The sequence below is a fragment of the Amaranthus tricolor genome, chromosome 2 (genome assembly GCF_026212465.1).
Source record: "Amaranthus tricolor cultivar Red isolate AtriRed21 chromosome 2, ASM2621246v1, whole genome shotgun sequence".
NCBI classification, from domain to species: Eukaryota; Viridiplantae; Streptophyta; class Magnoliopsida; order Caryophyllales; family Amaranthaceae; genus Amaranthus; species Amaranthus tricolor.
Window position 1 is genome coordinate 11,084,031 of NC_080048.1, and position 15,679 is coordinate 11,099,709.

Genomic DNA, 15,679 nt, shown 5'->3' on the forward strand with positions numbered 1-15,679 from the left:
GGTGTTCCCAAGAAGATGACGAGCGTTTCCCGTTAATGTTGTATTGTTGTTTCCTAAGCATGAGGGACTGAAAACAAGCCCTTTAAGTTTCACACGTTGCAATACTCATGGGCGTCGATTAATATGGGTAACACGGGCTATTATCTAAAACTCTAAATTTTTTAGTATCTACAAAATGTATTTTTCTGTAAAAGTTTTGAAATTAATTTGAATTAAATTGAGATATAATTTATATTTTTAGCTAATAAGAGTTATTAGTATTTTTTATAATTTTGGTTCAAATATCAATAATAAAAAACAAAAAATATATTACATTAATTATTACGCTTTAAATTTAAAAAATTCTTATTATCTTTTAACTTTGTGGCTTAAAAATAAAGAGGGGAAGCTTGTTCCTTCTCTCTATGTCTTTGCTAAGGTTACTCACCTAAGAGTCAATGATTTTAAAGGAGGTCTTAAATGAAGCATATGACTCTTTATTATTTTATACACTAATTTTGATACTAATTCTTACTTTAATGGATTATCACATTCACATGCTATGATGAAAACTAGCCTTGATTTGAGGGAGCAACGTACTTCCAAAACTTATTTCATTTTTAATCATTTTGACATACGTGTGGAGACTAAATCTATCTAACGGATTCATACGCTAAATATACTCAAACTAATGGCAACGTTCTAATATAATATTGAATTGAATGATTTGTTAAATTAGTGTTGGTATAGAAAAAAAATTATTCATTTTAGGCGTTATTAAAATTTATTTCCCAAAGTAATATCCATTTAGAATACAAAATTAAACCAAACTATTTGATTGTAATTTAGAAATTCCAAATCTGAGTGTTGAGATTCATACTGCAAATATACTTGAAAAAAGCGCAAGAAGTGAAGAAGCCAAGAATAAATACTGCAAGTGACTATAAAATAATTAATTTTTAGAATAATTCTTGTCAAAAAGAAAATTTACGTATTTCAATTAAAAAATAAAAATTTTACGATAATAAGGTAAAGTAATTATTGAACTGAATATTATAAATCAATATTACTAAGACTTGATTTGCAGAACAAGCTTGTTCAATTATAAGTTAGTATCCATCACAATGACAAACTTGTTTCATCATATTAAGACTTAAACATTGTTAATGTATTGGACAATATTATATGCAAATTCCTAAATTATTAAAACTGATGCAATGTTACAACTCATGGTTCACCTTTGTATTATTATTTCTTATGACTCTTGCATTTTCATTAATGGTAATCTGAAATTTATTTTAAAAATGCATAATTTATTTGAATTATGGTCAACTAAGTAATGTAAAAATTCAAAACTAAATTAAAATCAACAACCATTATTGTTAATTAAAGAACAATTGCAAATAGAGATGACAAATACTCATGAGATTATTACACATATCTCAATCATCATCATCATACTCAATGTATCTCACTCATAGAAAACTACGGTTAGGGTTTGGAGAAGAAAGAAAGATGACAGCTCATACCCATAAAGCAGAGTGCGGTTAAAAAGCCCCTCAACTCGAGAAAGATCTTCAAAGAGCGAGAAACCTCAAACTTATATTACACATATCTCCATTGAACAATAAAAAATTTAATTAAGTTTCTACTTGTTCCATTGAACAACTAAAAGATACGCCTGATGAATAGATAATCTACTGATGGGGTGGAGGAATAAAAGAACTTTGAAATTCTATTTTGCTAGGTAAGCATTTCATTTAGAATACAGTTTTGAGTTTTCTTTGCTTTGGAAAGGTAGTTAAAAGCTTTGGAACTTCCAAATCATAACAATCAAATAGCTAGCTTTGTATAATTGTTTTTCTTAATGAATATTAGTTTGGATATGTTTTAGTAAATTTTAAAGTGGGTATTTTTTTTTTCCAACATTATTAGGCAAATCATTCTATAATATTCAATTAATTTATACAATGAATCATAAAATGAATATTTGTTCAAACTAATGCCAAATTTCCCCAAAAATATCCACTAAATTGTATACAACGAATATTCATTAAATTTAAAAAACGTCAAAAATCTTTTATATATATATATATATATATATATATATATATATATATATATATATATGAGAGATCCATTGATAAGAGGTTGAAAATGAGAAGGGTAAGAAGGACTCTACACCCTTGATTTCACTAAAATAAAAAAATCTATGGTCATGATTGAGCCAAAAACTCATAATTGTAAAAGTAACTATATTACACAGAAAGATAACTATGAAATAATTTTTAAAATGTTCTTAATTTATAACATAATATTTTTTTTTATATACTATTAAACAAAATCAAACAAAAACCCTTTTCACTTTTCTCATTTTAAAATACTTTTCACATTTCTCATTTTAAAATCCTTTTTATTTAATCATATATATATATATATATATATATATATATATATATATATATATATATATATATATATATATATATATATATATATGTATATGAAAGTTCAAATGTGAACTTTCTTACGGTTGAGAACCGTGAGAATTAATTATAAGACATTTGATCTTGATCCTAAGGCTGATATGAGACACGTGCTCTCTCCAGCGAAATCTAACCTGAGATGTCAGATCATTTCATCTACGACCACGATTCCATTTCATTTATGGCGACGATTCCACTTCTCTAAACCTATTCCTGATTTCTACTTTCCCTCTCTAAATTCCTTTTTTCTCTCCTCTCACATTGTTTACAGAAGATCGTTGCTTCAGGCTTTTCTCTGAAATCTTCATCGACATTAACTCAGAGTTCTTCGAGGTTTGCTTGAAATCGTTCTTGTTAATTGTTTTTATTTTTACGTTTTTGTCACAGTGTTTTTTGCATCTAAATTATTTATGCGTTTCTGTGTTGAATCCTTCAGTAAACTTAGGTTTTGAATCCCTTAGTAAACTTAGGTTTTGTATCCTTCATTTCTGAATAAGTTTGCATCCATGACTTTTTTTGACGTTTTACTTGATTTATTTTAACTTTTGCTTTTGCTTTCAAACTTCACGAATCGGTTGGGACACCGTCCAATTCTCAATTAAATTCGCAAAAATAAGTTTTTCTTTATCCTTGTAAATTCTAGGGTTTTGAATTTGTAAAATTTTAATTTTTCATTTGATGTTCAGTTTTTGTAAAAGTTTCCTAATTAATTAGCATAAATTTATTCTAGGGTTTGAATTTATGATTTGGAGTTTGATTTAGGTGTTGTGTTTGTTTGTGTTTGTGAGTTGTTTAAGGTAGCGATTCATGCTTTGGTATACTTCATAATTTTTGTTTCTAGATTGTGAAGCTTGTTAGCAAAGCCCTTGTCTTTCTTGTTCTGGGTGTGTTGAATTGAAAATGCTCTCTAGTTCACTATGTTTTCAGAAGTTAGGGTCAATTCTGTGTTGAGTATTGTTAATTCTACTTTAATATGTATTTTTTGGTTTGATCTTAACTTTTTGATCATGAAGGTTGGTTTCTTGTCCCCTGTCGTTGCTGTGTTGCTCATGGTTCTATCGAGGGTCTTATTTTATTCATGATGATTATCTAATGTCTAATGTCTACACAATGATGGTGTTTCTTACTGATTGTATGCCTACTATCTCATTCCTATTGCCTGCCTACTTTCTAGATTGTTAGGAAATATGTTTAAGAACATAGGGATATATAATTAAGGTTTGGTTCTCATCTATTTTTCCTCTGTTTCTTACTGATTGTAATTGATTCCATTATTTTCTGTGAGCTGTGTGCATACATATGAATTGTGCATCTAGAAATGATTGAACCAATTTTGATAGTCTGCTTGCTTGCTGTTGGGTGTTAATTAAATTGTTTAGTTCTACTTTGAGGCTGATTGGTATATGTTCCTAGGTGTGTTGATATTTCTTGTGTTGTGTCCTCTTGTTTTAAAAGTTTACGCTCCAGCAGGCTACTGACTAGTGTACTTTTACAGCAGGCTGAGGCTGGTTTCAGACCAGAAAGGTGCTCTGTTGAGCTGGTTTCAGTCTGCAATGACGTTGCTGCGAATGTTACGAGGTTATTTTCCATTTTCTTAAGATTTCAGTTATTTTGCTGCCTTGGGTTCATATGGTTGTTGAAATCGTTAAGTTTCTAGCTTTATTGATTTTATTTGTTAATGCTTTGATATCTTTAAGCTCTAAGTGTTACTGTAATGTGCTATCAAGTAAATAATGTGCAGTTGCATCCTATTAGTTGTTGTCTTGGCTTCAGTAGTAGGCAGTTGATATGGTTTGTTTCAGGTTTATGCATAGTTGGGGTACTCCTCTGTGTTTGGCTTTGTAGGATTGTTGGTAGTTTTTGCGTGATTCCATGCTTTACTTGTCAATCTTTGGTACAAAATATGATATGTATATTTTTATAAAATCTCGTTTCGGTATGTAGAGGTCTACTTTCGATTTAATAGGTCTACTTTCGATTTATAAAGGTCTACTTTCGATTTATAAAGGTATACTTTATGTTGATAAAGGTATACTTTATCTATTCTCTGTACGGCTATGAGCTCAAAATAGGTCGAGAATTTTACAAATATTGTACATGGTGTGGGTTCAAGTCCCACGTAGCCTAAATAAGGTTAAAGGTTTTTGAAAGTCTACTTTCAAAAATATGAGTGAAAAATATGGTGTGGGTTCAAAAATATTGTAAAACCATTTGTTAGAAAAGTCTACATTATATGTAAAAGACGTTATTAATGAGCATAAAAGGTACACTTGTAAATATAAGTGAAAAAAGATTTACTTTGTGTTTATAAATGTATACTTTATAGGTTCTTTGAAAGGCTATTAGCTCAATATAGGTAGAGCAATGTATTTATACATTGTGTGGGTTCAAGTCCCACATAGCCTAAATAATGTATGACATTTTTACGTTTGTCAGAAAAGTCTACTTTTCATTGAAAAAACGTTAATAAAAATACGAATAAATTTAAAAGTTTACAAAAAGGATCATAGAAAAAGTAAAAAAAAGTTACGAACAAGATGTATTTTCATATTAAAAATATTTCTAAAGCTATTATTTAGAGTATAAAAGTCTATTAATAAACCTAAAATATAAGTTTAAAAATAATATTAGATTTGTCTATTTCATTCATTTCAAAAATGCATACTCATATAAGAAGTTTTACTTTTTACTTAATAGATTCTACTATTGAGTGTCCATAAGCCCCAAGGGTCCTCTCCATATTTATGAGATATCCATTGAAGCTTGGTGTACTCAAAGAGAATCGGAGTGACAAAAAATTTAAACATTAAAAATATATCACAATTGTACAAATTGGGATAAAAGAAATAAAATGCTTATGCTTAGTAGATTTTCTTCACTTCTGACCCCTACTCATACCAAAATGCTCATAATTGTTTAAATATGGATAGTAATGAGTGTAAAAGCCTACACTTATCACCAAGAATGCACCTTGTGACCAAAGTTTGACCCAAAATACACTCTTTATCAATCCAAAAGCCGACAATCAAAATCGAACAAAGGACGCCATTATTGAGCGAAATGAGGAAGATTGTGGGGGAAATGGGTAAAGAGGACAATTGATCGAAAGGTAATTTTAAAAAAAACCACAAGTATTTTACAAGAATAAACCTTTCCATCATACTAAAGACAACATTCAATAAGAAGAGAAACAGAGATTGTTGAATATGGTGACTCATAGTCCCATCTTGAGTCTCTAATGATGTGTAGCTTGGAGGTATATGGTGATACAAAAAGAGAAATATGTGCATATTCTATCTGAAGAGCTGATGTTCGCTCGACCCTCTGCTAGACCAGTCCATGTCGCTCTACCAGGTCGAGCAAACTAGTTGAAGCTACTGATCTCTCGCTCAAATGGCTGCTCGACCTCATTATGCCGCTTGATTAGGACGAGCAAAAATGTCAAGGCTACCGTCTTATATTTGCGCCAGTTGTTTTTTAAAATAATAAGATATTTTTATCCGTTGTTTCCAAAGCCTATAAAAGGCTCATGTACATCGTTGTGATATCTATTGAAGATCATTTGATCTAATCAATTGGGTATTAAGAGTGTGAGTGCCAAAATCAAACTTAGGGTTTTTAGCGGGAGAATTTTGTGGGTTTCTATATTCAATCATAGAAACATTCTGAGGGGAAGATTCTTCATTAAATTGGATTATACATTCTAATCAAGAAATACTAAATCAATAATATCCATTCAATTATTTTTGGGTGGGGTTTTATAGTCTCAATCACATTGATATTAGGATTTTCAACATCTTTTATTTTTGTGTGTTCTTTTTTAGTTTTTGCATTATTTTATTAATTCTTTTGTTAAGTATCTTTATCTATAATTGCCAGTTACTCTTACAAATTGGTATATAGAGGAAGGTTGAAATCTTTGGGAAGATTAAGGTTCCATTTAATTAGGAAATTTTTAGGATTCTTGGTTTGATTTTTGAAGTCATCGGTCTTACAAGGTTTGAAATAAAGACGTTTGATAGGAATTTTCATTTTGGGCTATGGAAACTCAAGAATCAAGATAAGGGTTGTGTTGGTGCAAAATAGATTAGATAATAACATGTTTGGAATATCAAAGAAACCTTCATCTATGTCTATGGAAGAATTTGAAGAACTAGACATGAAGGCTCTTAAATTGTGTTTTTTTCCAAACAGAAACTTTGCTTTGAAAACTCGTGACCCGCGAGTCTTTTCGTGATCCGTGAAAAACACTTTTCACAAAATTAGTAACTTTGCAATTTTGGAATATTTGCAATTAATTATTTATTTAATTAATTTATTACTTCCATAACCATTATATGCTCTAAATGACAATATATATTAAATTTCATCAAAATGACTTAATGTGAAAAGTTCAAATGCATACTTCATTAGTGTTTAGTTAATAACTATTTAAGATCATTTATCATTTAATATTTCTACTTTAATAAAATTAATTTAGTTGTGTGTTACACGTGGAGTAAAATAAAAATTGATGATTGAAAACTAAAGCTTTGTGCATGAATTAAATATATAAACTGATATTGTTAAAATTTTATAATATAAGCATTCAAAAAGAAAGAATTTTGATATTACTATATTGCTTAAATATGTTGGTTTGATGATATAACACGTCCGTAAATGACTATGTTGTAATTTTTACCTTTTACGTCATTTACGATGTGATAAATTAAAGATTAGTACAATTTTCAACTTTTCAATTGAATTCATGTAAATTAAAAAAGTTAATTATCCAACATCCGTATATAAAAATTGTATGGGCACATATATTAGTATAATATAATAATAATGGATGTAGACACTCATCATCATCATCATCTTACCCGGTGTATCCCGCCCATAAAATTATGAGTAGGGTCTAGGGAGGGAAGGACAGCTGGAACTCATACCCATAAAGGAGAGCATGGCCAATGAGTCCCTCAACTCGAGAAAGATCATGAATAGTTCCTGCAAAGAATAAGACTGGGTGAAGCTGATGCTAACTCCACAAGCATATATCTTATCACCCAAACGTGATCATAATTTGAAAAAAATGTGAATTGTGTAGATGACGAGAGATATGTGTGGTAAGATTTAGATAAAAAGTTTAGTGATTATTAAAGTACAATTGTTGTTTTATTTGGTGTTTATGATATATGAATCTGGTGACCATAGATCAAAACCCTTTTTACTTAAATTGATATCACTTTTTTTTTTGAATTCGCCACTAGGCAGATGCAGTGGCGGACGTAGATTGGGGCCTACGGGGACACGTACCTCTAGGCGTTTTTTTTTAAAACAAAATTTTAAAGTAGACTTTTCTATTAATAAGAGTAAATGTGTAAAAGTAATACTAAAATCTTTTAATGATAAATACTCCCTCATTTCAGTAATTTTGTCTTATTTATTTATATTTTCCTACTTTTTTATTAGATCAGTTGGTTTATTTTGTTCCATTTTCTTTTATGGTATATCGTATTCAAAATTTTAGAAAGTCTTATATAAGACTGGCTCACCGTGAGACGGACCCATACAAGCAACCATTAGTAAAATACATAAAAAAAAATGAAAACTAAATTTACACTTGTACAAAAAGCTGTTTTTTTTAAATAGTTTAAGCTGACCCAATTGAGGTCGTCTCACGGTGAGACGACCTCAATAAAGAAGGTGCACTATAATAGATCAATCCACTATTTATTTACATCATACACAAAAGTATATTTAACTTTTTCTCTAATTATATTGTCTTGAATAAAGAGGAATGAATTTAATAAATAAGTTCAAATTGTTATTATTTCAGGTAATGCATATGATTAAAATAGATTTTAACTACTAGCAATATTTTCTTCGAAAACACTACTTAATTACGGGTAACTCATTCAAAAATAAGATCATAATTTTGATAAATTTATTGTACTTCTACTTGAAATTTTGCAGAAATAAAAAAGTAGTTGTTAATTTTACAAACGAAACGCTGTCGAAAATTTTCCATTAGTTGGGGCCCGTGGAACTCCGAACCCTGAATCCACTGGCACATGCGATGCTAAACCAGTGTAATTTAGCAGATAACAATTCGTAGTTAGTGGTGAAAAATGTATAGATGATAGTGTGATTTAATCCAAGTTACATGCTCAGATGATGATATTTATACTATTAGATAAGTACCATTTACAAGAGTCAGACTGGATCCATAGTTACAGGCTATTTGGAAACACATGCATATTTTCTGATATAAACATTTATCAACAAATGGTTTCCATTTCATGGTTCTGATTTTGAATTCTGAGACATCTGAGCAGATTCGGAATAAGTTGATGGAAACCAAGAAGCTTCATCTTTGCATACACTGTTGCTTTCTGATTTTTGTCGCTTCTGTCTTTTATCCTTTCCTCCATCCTTTCTTTCTTCCTTTTTGCTAACCTGTTTTAGAAATTACAAAACTTATCATACTTGATTTAGCCAAATCCAATGTTTTTGGTTATTGTAGGTGGGTAATTGTGGCTCTTTTATGTGTTTGAATCAGTATAAGCTATATCAATTGTGCTGAATTAAGTTGTTAATAATAATGTAAATCAAAATTTGAAACTCTTTAGTTAATTGTTCATAAAAATTCTAGGATCTAATATTAAATTAAAGCAAAGTTGTTTTGTATATTCTAAATTAATATTTGGGGCTATGTATGGTCAGATAAGAAGAATCTATTACGCCGTGACAATTTGTCACATAATCGACACACCCACAGGGTATCCGTAGACTTTGTCCCACAATCCCACTGGTAATGAGGGTTCACTCTTTCCAAAATTATCTAGTATTAAAAGGATTATTCACCAAGTATAACTTGTAAGTCCACAGCCCACTGTTTTAGTGATGTGAGATACTATTTTAGTGATGTGAGATCTTCAGCACATGTAAAGTATTTCCAACATAATCTAGGTTCATAGGTTGAAAAGATGAAAAATCATAATGCGGAGAGAATATGAGAATACATGTGGACGACCACTAAGACTGATTTATTAAGACTATTAATTGAGACAGATTTTTTGGGATTAATTCATTGGGTTTAGCCGTCTGAATCTTTCAAGATTAAGGCTTAATTATTCGTTACTGTTCTTGTATGATCTGACACCTTTTAATATCAAGAAGTGCCTCTACCTTGACTTGATTCAGAGAAATTGACACTGTTTAGCAATGTTGGTTTGCTAGAGTAATACCTCTAAATGTTCTTTCTGATAGTGATAAGTAGGCACAGTTTTCCTTCTGGAGATGCTTTTTGGAGCTTTAAGCCTGTTTCTAACACATGGCCTGTTATCTTTATCTTTCTTCTCTTGATTTTGTGAACTGATAAGCTGAACAGGAACCTCATTGGAACCACAACTCTCCTTCTCTTCAAATGATAGATCTAGAAACTTCTTCCTCAGAAAAGGTTGCCTTTTTATTGTACTTGTTGCTGCCTCATTGTTGTTCAATTCTTTGCAGCTGCGATCTTCTGCTGCCGAAGCTTCTATATGACGAGTAGCCATCCATCGCTCAAGCCAGCTCCAGCCCATATTTGATTCTGTGTCGTCAGATTTTGTATGCTTCTTCTTTGAACAGACTCTTAACTGGATGAATTTATCACACCAATTGTTTAACTCTTAGCTTATAAATTTATTCTTTTTGTATTAATCTGATCTGCTGATGAATTATACACAAGATGGTGTACCTGTTGGGAGAAAGCATATGCGAGCGCCCTTTCTCGTCGTGTCATTGCTTCTAATCTGTTCTGAATTTTCATTTTCGAGCTGGTACTGTCTAGTGTGCTATCATCCCAATCTTCCTGTTTATTCATGTTTAACAAAATTAGGTACATGATATACTCTATATCAATGTTACATAATTCACTAATGGCCTCGCGAATTGCGAATCAAAAAAATAAATAATAGTCGTTTTAGGCTATTTTTGAACCATCAAAAGGCAAATTAACTATTGAATTATGTTTCACTGTTCTACACGTTTAGAATAAGAAGAGTAACCGAGTTGAGTCAAATGGTGAAACCTTTGGTTTAAAAAGCGGAGGTTTGAGTTTATACTGTTGTTTGGTACAAACAGAAGATGCTTCGCCTTGTATAGAGACGACATCAGTCGAATTTCCAGTTAAAACTTCAATAGATGTAGCCAAAGATTCCCTGTCTGGACTCTTCATTTCCCCTACAAAGAAATTCTGAAAACTTGCAGTCTGTCTGTTTATTTCACACCTGACCTGCAAAATTCATATCACATATATGTAATAAACATCAAATTCAATTATGTCACATAAAAATAAATATTTCAACTAAAAGTTTAATTGATAGTTGAAGCTTTCAGATATGTTAAATACTTTACAAAGGTGGATAAAGCTGTTGGAACAATGACCCACATGTAATTGCACATCGAAAAATTAGAGAAAGTTCAATATACATATAAGTTTGATGGGCTATTCCTCCTATTACTTAATTGGTTTTAGGTAGGAACCTCATTAGATTCTTGTGCGGTCAACTCCCTTCTTATACGGGTCTTGTTATGTACAAGCCCAATAAAAAATTAATCAAAAGCAAGTGTGAATGAGATTCAATATGTGAATTATGATCTTATGTCATGTTTCGTGTTAAAGTGAACCGGACATATTGTGAATGACGGCATATGATGGGGAAAACATGAGGTGCCCACACTTTATAAGCCAAGGACTATATACCAACCCAAAACCATATGACAATCAGAAGAAGGCTCCAATAACTTATAAAGTGTTCACACTATTTTTAAAATTTGTCAATTTGGGACAAACCATCCCAACATTTCGCTTCCGATACATGTCAAAAAAATAACTCGAAATGATAAACCTTAAAGCCTCGAAATGCAGACTGTATTATGGTCGCAGCAGCATCCTGATTGAGTAATGTTGAGCTAAAACTGCTGTGATCTTGATCTCCATTTTCGTGTTTCACGGTATCTTGACTAATATGGCTATCATCAGGATGAAGAATCTGCTGCATAACACTGGCTTCTGAACTCTTGACAGAAGTTGAATCTTCCTCTGCTAAAACCGAATCCAATAATTCATCACCACACAGGTACAACTTTACTGATGCTTTCCATTTTTTCCTCTCTACAACACTGTTTTTAATCTGTAAAAATAGATATAAATAGTAATGTTTAAGCAATAATAAGTATTATTAGGATATAAAAAGATATATAAATAGAATGTAGTTCAAGAATTTTGGTTGATCTGAATTTGAAAACTGGTGAGTTTCTTACATTGTTTTCATGAGTTTTAATGGACCTGGTCTTGGAGAAGACACTCTTAACTAGCTCTCCTGTGATGCCCATCTTTGCTGACAAAACAAGTTTTCAGAATGATACTGCTACCAATCATTATTATCTTTATTGAATTGCTTATACTTCTACTCTTCTATTTGAAGATGTTTGGAAAAAGTTATAAACTTTTAAAGGACTTATTTTGTTGATGTAATTTACCAATATACCCCTCTTAAGGTAAAATAATCACAATTGTGTAGATAATACAAATAATGGTTAAGTCGAATCTTATTTGATTCATCATATGAAATTAAAGACATTAAAAATTTGAATTGTGCATTTGATGATGTGAAAAACATAAATGTAACAACTATTAAATCAAAGGAAGTATTTTGTATATGTGTAAAATACTCTAGGTAAAATGAAAGAAAAATGCTGAGTTGTTTTCGTTTTTATTCTGATATTTTATGGGTTCTAGGCAAAATGAAAAAAAAAAATCTCTTTATAGAGGGTTGTTTTTGATTTTTAATGTATGTTTTGCAAAATAAAATATACAAACCCTGTATAATATAATTATCATTATAAATGTAGACGTGTATATATTTTTGAATTGAGAATGTTACTAACCTAATTAAAAGTTAGACCTGATCAAACACCGGGTCGGGTCGGGCCAGGTGGAAAAAAGCCATTAATGCGGGCCGGGTCGAAGTGTGGGCCTAAAAGTTCCTGCACAAACCCGTAATTTGCGGGCTTGCGGGCCTATGTTATATATTATTATACATAATTAAAAACTTAAATTACAAATAATTGAAATAAACAAATACAAGTGTTACATATTATACATAATTTAAAACACAAATTACAAATAATTGAAATAAACAAATACAATTGTTACATATTATACATAATGTAAAACAAATTCAAAATGCAAATCATGACTTCATGAGCAAGCTAGTAAACAAATGAGTAAACCAACATATTTCGGGCCGGATCGAGCCGGCCCGCGGGCCAAACGCCAATCCCAAACCCGTCCCAAAGTCATAAGAGATCCTATTGTAGATGTAATGTGTTTTGAAATAAAATTTTTATATCACCTACTGATTAACCATGAATAATCTCAACTTTAGAGGGTATTTTCTAGAGTAAAATTAGGGTAGCGGAATGATTTGCTATAGTAGGTAATTTACCAATTAAACTGATAATTAATGTAAAATTAGAAAAAAAAATTAAAAATTTACATAAAAAATCTTGCATTATTTAAAAGTCTAAATTTAACACTTTTAACTTTTTACATATTTTTCTACATTTTATTTTAATTTATCTTTTTCTAAAAATATAACTTGCTAAAGCAAGTCATCAGGCTACCGGTTTACTCTAGACAAATACCTCCTAAAGTTTGGATTACTCATGGTTAATAAATAGGTGGAATTATTGTAGGAAAATCATAAAAAAGTTATATTATTCTAGGTAATTTTTTCTTTTCTTTTAATCTCAAAGATATTTGGTATAGGAGATTGCTACCATCATACATGAATAGGAAATGATAAATATCATTTTTTTAAAGTCTTTACAAATGAAATTATTTTAAAGGTTGATTATTGATATATTAGTGTAATGCCCGTCTAGTGCACGAGATTTTTTAACTTTTCATATATATAGTAATTAACTATTTTGAAAAAAAATTTCAATAGCATAATAAATAATTATACAGATAAAAACAAGCATTTAATAATTATATTAATAAATTTTCGCATACTCAATCAAAGTAGATATTAAATATGACTCTCTCTGTTCCTTGATGAAATTGTCATTAGCCATTTTGGGTGTTCCATTTATTGTTCGCATAAAGAATCTTTTTATCATATCACAAATTTTAGACAAAAATAACTTTGTTTTCCTCATTTTAATATTTTACACATCTTCCATTAACTTTAATTTAACATTTTTATATTTCATATTGTCCCCACATGTTTCCAACTAACTTTATAAAAACATTTTTTATAAGTTGCGTTCCCATATTTTTTCCACCAACTTGCTTTTAATATTTTTTTTTAATGTTTATAGTCTCACTTTTCCTCCATCAAATATGTTATTCAATAAAATAATATATCCACATTGAAAAGGCTTTATTTTTCTTAATTTTCGTGAACATTTTTGTGGGAACTTTTTAAGGAACCGAGGGAATATAATGTAAGTTATTGACAAGTTACCTCTTAATGCAACAATAGGAAAAATATATCTAATACATATAATGATGTAAAGATATTATATTTTATAAGAAGCCCACTTAAATTATGTATATGAAGATGATAAAATCTAATTCATCTGCAAAAACTTTTGCCGATATGAAGAAATAGAATAAATTTTGTTCACATCTCACAAAGTCATTGAAAATATAAAAAAAATCGAAAACTATATGTTTGAAAGGCGAAAAGGAGAAAAATGAACATGCATAAAATGCTTAGGAAAATGATATACCTAGTACTCCTCTGTATAAAAGCAATATGTATTTAATATAATACCTAAGGGCTATATAAATCATTTTTCAATATTTTAATATGTTTATGGTCTCTATATATATTTCACCAACTTTATTTAAATATTTTTATATTTCTTATGGTCCCCACATGTAGGGGCATAGCAAAGATTTTGAAAACCCTATCTATTTTTGCAATGTCTTTTAAAATGAGGTCCTTCATTATATTAAAAGATAAAAAATTTTTTACTTCAAGAAAAATGATACAAGACAAAAGATATTGTAACATTATATTTCTTCAAATATATAAAAAAAAAGGTTTACAAACAAATCACATAAAAAGTGTGTGCTCAAAATGAAGCCTAAATAACACCATTTAATATTTGATGCCCTTTATTTTTAGGGGATCTAGGCAGTCGGCTATCTCAAATGGCCTAAGAACCACCCATGCCCACATGTTTCCCACTAACTTTATAAAAATATTTTTTTATTAGTTGTGGTTTCTATATGTTCTTCCACTAACTTTCTTTTAATAAATTTTTAATATTTATGATCTTCATTTTTCCTCTATCAAATAATTATTTAATAAAATAATATATCTACTATTTAAATGATTCAATTTTTCTTAATTCTCATGAATATTCTTTGAGCGAACTTCATTAAAGATTCCTTATGAGAATTTTATTAAGGAACGAATGGAGGGCATAATAAATATATGTATATTGTATGAGTTTTTATACTAATAGCGTAATAGATGTATTAGTGCATAAATAGCTAGTTGATTAGAAATAATACTCCCCCTGTTTCCTAGTGTTTATACCCTTTTAGAATATTCTATTCTGTGGAGTGAAATTTGATTAAGATTTTTAAGATATATGATAAAATATATCTATCTAAGATCTCGTGAGATTCGTTTTAATGTATATTTCTTTACTATATATTTTTTATAATTTTTTATGATGCGTATTTAAAGATATTAAGGCTCAAAATTTACTTTGCAGAAAACTGTGAAAAAGTAAACGAGAAAAATAAAAAAAACGAAAGGAGTATAATAGAGACCAAAATTTAACATGAAATTTTAGCAGCATATTTGGTTTGAGAGTAAAATAGACCTGCAGGAGTACCAGAAACAGCAATACCCAAGAAGTAACTGAGAGGACCCAAGTCCTTCTTAGCAAATTCCAAACTTAATTTAGACATGATAGAATGACGAAGAAGATCAGAAGAAGCTGTGAGTATATTATCATCCACATACAAAAGAAGATAAGCAATATTGGACCCATGACAATAAACAAACAAAGAGTTATCAGAAATGCTTTTATGAAAATCAATGGTAGTCACAAAATCAGCAAACCGTTGATACCAAGCTCGAGGGGCTTGCTTTAGACCATAAAGTGACTTTCGGAGAAGACACACATGATCGGATCATGTGGGATCACGGAAACCCAAA

General features: G+C 30.0%; 1 protein-coding gene and 1 long non-coding RNA gene across 2 annotated transcripts; one reads left to right on the forward strand and one right to left on the reverse strand.

Annotated features, from left to right (window-relative positions):
* The first annotated feature begins 2,661 nt into the window (after positions 1-2,661).
* Positions 2,662-10,034, forward strand: LOC130805290 (uncharacterized). Its single transcript, XR_009040178.1, has 3 exons — positions 2,662-4,043; positions 7,360-7,570; positions 9,960-10,034. It is a non-coding gene; the product is annotated as an uncharacterized LOC130805290 (long non-coding RNA).
* LOC130805289 (protein IQ-DOMAIN 33) lies at positions 8,472-11,931 on the reverse strand. The gene is made up of 6 exons (XM_057669985.1): positions 11,754-11,931; positions 11,339-11,623; positions 10,519-10,722; positions 10,186-10,299; positions 9,695-10,084; positions 8,472-8,903 (listed from the first exon to the last, which is right to left on the reverse strand). The coding sequence occupies exons 1-6, from the start codon at positions 11,823-11,825 to the stop codon at positions 8,745-8,747; spliced, it is 1,224 nt and encodes a 407-aa protein (XP_057525968.1). The 5' UTR covers positions 11,826-11,931; the 3' UTR covers positions 8,472-8,744.
* Positions 11,932-15,679: the final 3,748 nt, after the last annotated feature.